Source organism: Guillardia theta (genome assembly GCF_000315625.1).
Source record: "Guillardia theta CCMP2712 unplaced genomic scaffold GUITHscaffold_14, whole genome shotgun sequence".
NCBI classification, from domain to species: Eukaryota; class Cryptophyceae; order Pyrenomonadales; family Geminigeraceae; genus Guillardia; species Guillardia theta.
Genome location: NW_005434660.1, coordinates 56,888 through 63,441, shown reverse-complemented (window position 1 = coordinate 63,441; position 6,554 = coordinate 56,888). Strand labels below are relative to the sequence as shown.

Here is a 6,554-nt window from a genome sequence, read left to right as displayed (position 1 = left end):
AGTTTGCGTGAGGGAGGGAGGGAGGGAGGGAGAGAGAGAGAGCTGGGGGTGAGTTGAGGGGGGGAAGGAAAGGGGAAGGGGAGAAGAACGACGAGCGAGGGACTGACCAAGTCAAGACCTCTGAAATCATTACAGAGGATGCATGCTCCAGCTCCGGCAGAGCGAAAGAGTCTGTCGGACTTGTAGAGGGAGAGGAGAGGGGAGGACGAGCGGGAGACGCAGAGGACAAGCTGAGCTGCTGAGTCAACAGCTGCCGCGTCCTCTGCCCAGACTTCTCCTGCTGTCCTGAACCCTGCTCGCGCCCACGGCTCCTCCGGCCCGTAGATGTTCACCTGACAAGAGTTGAAGAAGGAGAGAGAAAGCCGAGGACATGGAGATCGAGATGAGGGAGAGGTGGTGAGGGAGGACGATGGAGAATAGAGGGAGTACGATAGAAACAAGAGAGCTGGCAGTAGCAGGAGGAAGGAGAGATATATTGAGCAGAGAAAGAGCAAGGAGGAGGAGGACGAGGAAGGATGAGCTTGACCTTGATGTCGGCATCGAGAAGTGCTCTGATCGCTCTGGTCCTTAGAGGGTCATCTCCTTGGAGGGAGCCTGCGAACACCAGCAGTGGCGAGGAAGTGAGAAGTAGGAGAGAAGAGCATGAGGACAGGGGACGAGGAAAGGGAAGAGAACAACGAAGGAGGAGGAGGGGAGTTGTGGGGGAGGAGGAGGATCAGGTAGAGAACGAGGAGGAAGAGGAAGAAGAGGAGAAGGAGAAGGTTGAACAGGAGTACAGCAGAGAAAGGTGTGGAGTGAACGGTAATGTTTGCTACCTACGAAAACAACTGCATCTTCTGTATCGATCAAAGGGAATCTTTTTGGTCGCCTTCCTCCTCCTCTATCTCCGATCGTCACTGTCCCATCATCCACATAGTGGACTTCCTGCGGAATACAGAGAGACGTCAAACTAGTCTCTTGACCCGAATGCTCCTGCCTGCCTGCCTGCATGCATGCATGCCTGCATGCCTGCCTGCCTGCTGCTTGCTTCTCTCCCTCCCTCCCTCCCTCTCTCCATCCCATCATCTTCGAGCATCTTTCTATCTGCCGCCTCCTCTCCTGCAACCAACACTGGTTCCTTCTCCTTCTCCTGCCTTATCTTTCATGACATTTCACAAGTCGACTCACTGCTCCGTGCTGCTTCAACCACAACTTGTACTCTCGACCCATCTCGTTGAGAAATGCTGCATCAACAAGGTTGATCACTTCTTCGAACCATTTCCTGCTCACTCATCAGGTTAAAGATCATAAATACTGAGAGATTTCCCAACCTCCTTGTCTTGTCTTCTTCGTAATCGATCAAATCCCAAGTCCACACGAGGAGTTTCAACTTTGTCTTGCTGCGGATCATCAGGATTGATTCTTGACACATGTGCAAATGGTTTAACCTCCGAAACTCTCGAACAAAAGACAAGGAAGGTTTTGACGCGATTGCAAACAAGACATGTTCGTTGCTGCGTTGAGATGTGTGATTTTGAGAGAAGATATGATCCAGTGAATCAGGGTAAGTCAGCTGCAACCAGTCAAACCTTTACCACTCGTTCGCACATTTACCTCTTCCACATGAAAACCGAAACGACGAAACGCGTCTGAGCGAAATAATTCAGTGCGACGATGAAGAGCGTGAGGTCCCGGCCAAAAACTTATTATCTGAAGATGACGGTGAGCGCAAGAACATGATTGTTGTGATGGCGGTAAGGATGATCGAAGAGGAGGTAGATGCCATGGCAAGGGGATGGGGGGGAGGTCGAAGGGGAGAGGAGGAGGAGGAGGAGGAGGAGGAGGAGGAGGAGGAGGAGGAGAATTTACCGTTGGAGGACGGTCAAACTCCTTGCGAGTCAATCGGTACCAAACATGCAGGAGAAAGGCATGCTGTAAAAAGTATCAGAGTTTGAGATCAATACCGAAACCATGTATAGCAAGATCAAAGGATTTCAATCTTTCAATCTATCATGCAGTGCATCTGTGATCCAAGAAAACGATCGAAGTTCATTATGAAAAATATTTCACCTGACGCGCCAAGACGATTCCAGGTTGACCAGAGCTCAGTCTCCTCAGCAAACACATTGAGTTTCCCTCACTGTCTTGCAAACTCGTCATCTTCATCAGTCCCGACTTCCAGTCCGCCAGGTTCCCCTCACGTTCCTCTTCCTCTCTCCTCTCCCTCTTGTCTATCAGGACTCCGTCATGCCCGTCTGTCACGATCTCCATCATCACTCGCGTCCTCTCAGACAAGATCGCGACCCCTGCATGTTGAGCCTGCCAACAGCATGAGCTCCACCCCATACCTTGCTACTCATTCAATCTTCCTCTCCCTCCCTCTCCCTCCATCTCCCTCTCTTCTCCTTCCCCCTCTCTATCACCACCACCTCATCCTCCAGCTCTTACTTGCAACGCCAGAGTTCGTGTAGCAGGCAAACAAGGGTGTGGCTGCTTCAGCTGGTCACAAGACAACACGGGGAGGCATCAAGGTCTCACAAACATCATGATGGAGACGTTATGCTCCATCATCGCAGATCTCACATCTGATTTCGTTACGCATCGAGTGAGGGTGAGAAGCTTGCTTTTGTTCAGCAGCGAGCAAGTCTCGATACGCGCCATGAGTGATGTCAAGTTTGCAATCAGCGAAGAGTGACCTCCCAGAAGTAGTTCAGCCTGCATGACTTGATCCAATGCTTTCTTTCCACTCGCAACATCCTCCTTGTTCTGTTTGTTTGTCTCCGACACAACCCGACACGAATGAATGACAGCATCAATCTCACAAGACGTAAATTCCCTCCTCATCGCAAACACTCCAATCGTCAACCTCCTTCTCTGCTTGGTTTCTCTCCTCCTCCTTCCCGTCACTCCTTCATCTCTCCAACCCTCTACAACAACAGCATCATTCAACGCAAATGGAAGCAGCACCGATCTGATCCCCAGCCTCCTACTGCTCGCAAGCGTACTGAGCTTCTCCTCCTCCCAGGGCCCGGGCACCCAGACTTCAAGTTTCCGTCTCGCGCTCCCCCAAGGTGAAAAGTCTATCCCTTGCTCGAGGACCTTCACAGCGTCTGAAGTGAGAGCTACGAAACATCTGGACCGAACGGAAGCTAGTTCTGATGTTGTCTCCCCATCACACACATCGGGTGACAGCCATAGGTCGACAGCCAACAACACAGTCTTGTTGCTCGACCAGCTTCTCAGAGATTGTCCATGCTCAGCAAATAACATCTTCGATTCCATCCTCCTCGTCTCCTGGCCCAGGGAAGCAAGGAAAGCGGAACATCCAACCTCATCTGCGTCCCAGTGGGAGAGAGCATGGCCATGAAGAGGAGCAGACAGCTCAGGGCTGACAACAAACACGTCGATACTCAACGTGAGGTTTGGTCCTGCAAGCTCCCTCTGCTTCCTCGCAAGAGACCCCAAGAGCGTCAGAGCGTACGCGATGGATTCGTAAGCATCGAGTCTGATGACGACACCAACATTGTGCTCGCAGTTGCATTGTTGAGCAATGAAGAGGAGGATTACAAGACATGTCACCTGAGACGTGAAGACACCAAGAATGTTCATGCGGTCGCAATCACTCACATCGTGGCTCGCCATGCCATTCGTGCAAAGTGCTACACGAAATCACATGGACATGAGAAACCATATGGTATCATGTGCTTCTACTTCTTGCCTTCTTTCATCATATTCTTCTCACCTTCTCGTCTTGTTCTTCTTCTCACCTTCTCGTCTTGTTCTTCTTCTCACCTTCTCGTCTTGTTCTTCTCTTCTTCTCGCTCGCTTAGCGGTGAGGAGAATCGAAATGTTCATTGGGTTGATCCCGACAGTCGAACTTTGAAACTTTGAAACTTTCTTTGCAACTTCTGGAACTATGAAACTATAGAGCCAATCTTTCAGAATGTATTTTGGCCAATAATACTTTTAAATTTCGCAAAGGGACATCATGGTGGGGGCAAGGAGGGTTGCAGCGGTGATGGCAGCGATGGCGGCGGTGCTACTGATAACGACGATGATGGTAAGATGATGGACCATGGATGTACGACTGAGGGAGGCGAAGTTTGTTGTGAGAGGTGGAGGAGGGAAGAAGTCTTTGTTGAGGAGTGTTCGTACCCTTCTCACTAGTTGAACCCTGTCAGTCGTCAGAACGCTCTACCTCTGAGCTCGACAGCTATCAACCCCCAAGCATTCGTTGGAATGGCTGGCTTGCCGACAGTCAGTTCCCTAGTGCTGCTAAGAAGGCCAAGGGCGCTCCTGGTGTGGTCGGAGGACCGGAAGACTGGAGAGCCAACCTTCCCTACGGGTACCACGTGGATGAAGCGAAGGTGTGTCTAGCTTCCTGCTTCATGCCGCGATTGATCCTATACTTCGCTCACTTGACTTTCTTCCTTCGTTGCCCAGGTTCCCGAAGACGAGGAATCTCGCGCTATGCAAAATCTTCTGCAAGCGGCAGGGGGAGGGCAGTTGCTCACTCCCAAGGTCAGCGAGGGGAACGAGATGACGTCATCACGGCTCTGACGTCTCGTAGGATGCATGGGAGGCGACGGAGCGCACGAAGCAGAGGTCGAAGAGGATCATCCGACAGCGCATCGACTCGGCCATCAGCAACAACCAGTTCCCAGTAGCCTCTGCCTCCCCTTGTGAACAGGATCCCTCCGGCATCGGGTGCTCGGAGTACCCTTCAGGGAGGCTGACGCCGGAGTACGTGAAGGCCAAGTACGGGCCGGACATGAAGATCCCTCAAGGGGCCGTGAGGGAGGTGGAGGGGGACGAACGGATGATGGATGGGTCGAGGAGGAGCTACCCTGAGTCGCAGTATGACTACGAGTGGAGGCACCTGACGAGCGGGAGAGAGGAGGAGGAGAAGAGGTGAGACGGTGCTGCTGATCGGTGCGAAGATGACGCTGCTGTCAGTAACGAAGGGCTGAGGGCGAGGCAGAGGATGGTGAGGCTGACTGCTGGGGTTTGAGTGCACTGACTCGGAGCAGGCGAGGGAGGAGCAGGAGGAGTACCCGAGTGAGGCTCCTGCCCAGCACTACTTCAAGGTTGTGAGGAGGAGAGAGGGGAAGAGAGCTGAAGAGAGAGTGAGGAGGGCAGATTGAGTAAGGGAGGAGAGCAGGGGTGAGGAGGGAACAGGAGCAAGCATGCAGCAGGAAAGGGCAAGGGGAAGCTGCTGAAGCAAGGTTACAGGCTGTCTATGGTCCTGTTGGAGTGGAGATGTTCAATTTGAACAGAGCAGGTGAGTTTGTACCATAGAATGCTTGCGAGCTGAACCTGTAGCAGCTGATACCATTGCCTGGCCTTCAAAGATGAGATAACAAGATCATGTGTTGGTTTGGTCTTCTTGTATTGTTACATCGTATTTACATGTCGGCATGCCGATCTTAAATGGTTGTCACATAAAACTTTACATAGCATGAGGATTGAGAGTCTGTCATGTTTGCGATGGTGGTGTTCAACTCACACTGGCCATTTACCTGGCACAACCTCAGTCAACATCCTCTTTCTGCTGCCTCTCCCCACCACCAACACCAACACCTCCTCGTTCTACTACAGCAACAATTCCTACCACTATTCTCCTCCTGATCTACTGATAATATCATCATCGTCGTCATCATCGTCGTCTACGTCATCGCTATCATCATCACCATCACCACTACCACCACCACCACCATTACCATCCACAATCTCCTTCTCCATCATTCCTACAGTCCTCAACATCCCAATCGTCATCACTATCATCACTGCTGTCAAGATTCAGTCTGCTCTTACCTGACAACAGAAATCTGTTCCTCTACCCGATGATGACACAGACAGGCAATGAGTCCCGTTGCCCAGATATCCAAGAGGACACCTGACCGCCCAGTCATCCTTCCCCCCCCCATCCCTTCCCCCTCCTCTCCCTCCTCCCAGCCCCCATCTCGCCTATCCCTCCTCCCTCCCCACATTTCACCTCTCCCTCCACTTTCCAACTCCCTCCCTCCTCCCTCCTCCCTCCCTCCTCCCTCCTCCCTCCCTCTTCCCTTCCCTCCTCCCTCTCGGGTTCTCTCCCCTTCTTTTTCCCTGCCTCCGCTGTCCTCCCTTGTCGAACCTGGAGATGGACAAGAATGCTTGGCGGGAGGAAGTCTTCCAGGGAAGCGACAGGTTGAGAGAGTTTGAAGTAAGAGATGCTGTGGATCGAAAAGTCAGCGGGAACTTACCAACCCCAGCTGAAGAGGGGCAGAACGAGTACGAGCTGAGAACGGAGATGTACAGCTGGAGTTGACAAGGGACAAAAGGAGGCAGTTTAAGCCAATACAACACCTGCTCCCCACTCGCGGGAGGTCGGTGGAAGTTCCCAACGCATCAAGGCAGAAAGTTCGCACTGGAACAAAACGATGAGCGGAGGGGAGGGGAAGAGAGGAGAGGAGAGGAGAGGAGAGGAGAGGAGAGGAGAGGAGAGAGGAGGGAGGAGGGAGAAGTCAAGGGGGAGCAAAAGGAAGGAAAAGAGAATGGTTGAGAGATTAGGATAGAAGGATAGCAGAAGAAGGAAA

General features: G+C 52.2%; 2 protein-coding genes across 2 annotated transcripts in view; one reads left to right on the top strand and one right to left on the bottom strand.

Moving 5' to 3' along the window:
- The window catches only part of GUITHDRAFT_135084 (hypothetical protein), a gene marked incomplete at both ends in the record, with an annotated part of 5,141 nt that extends 1,520 nt beyond the window's left edge, over positions 1 to 3,621 (bottom strand). The window contains 11 exons of the mRNA XM_005837318.1: positions 108 to 332; positions 527 to 594; positions 816 to 924; positions 1,168 to 1,261; positions 1,311 to 1,379; positions 1,428 to 1,493; positions 1,594 to 1,628; positions 1,849 to 1,911; positions 2,050 to 2,298; positions 2,428 to 2,478; positions 2,518 to 3,621. Of these exons, the coding sequence (XP_005837375.1) occupies positions 108 to 332; positions 527 to 594; positions 816 to 924; positions 1,168 to 1,261; positions 1,311 to 1,379; positions 1,428 to 1,493; positions 1,594 to 1,628; positions 1,849 to 1,911; positions 2,050 to 2,298; positions 2,428 to 2,478; positions 2,518 to 3,621 (2,133 nt within the window). The remainder of the gene's footprint in view (positions 1 to 107; positions 333 to 526; positions 595 to 815; positions 925 to 1,167; positions 1,262 to 1,310; positions 1,380 to 1,427; positions 1,494 to 1,593; positions 1,629 to 1,848; positions 1,912 to 2,049; positions 2,299 to 2,427; positions 2,479 to 2,517) is intronic.
- A 346-nt stretch (positions 3,622 to 3,967) lies between these two features.
- Positions 3,968 to 5,339, top strand: GUITHDRAFT_103627 (hypothetical protein; the record flags this gene model as incomplete). The annotated part of the gene is made up of 8 exons (XM_005837317.1): positions 3,968 to 4,039; positions 4,161 to 4,346; positions 4,423 to 4,500; positions 4,550 to 4,890; positions 4,936 to 4,966; positions 5,010 to 5,066; positions 5,212 to 5,260; positions 5,305 to 5,339. The coding sequence occupies 8 exons, from the start codon at positions 3,968 to 3,970 to the stop codon at positions 5,337 to 5,339; spliced, it is 849 nt and encodes a 282-aa protein (XP_005837374.1).
- Positions 5,340 to 6,554: the final 1,215 nt, after the last annotated feature.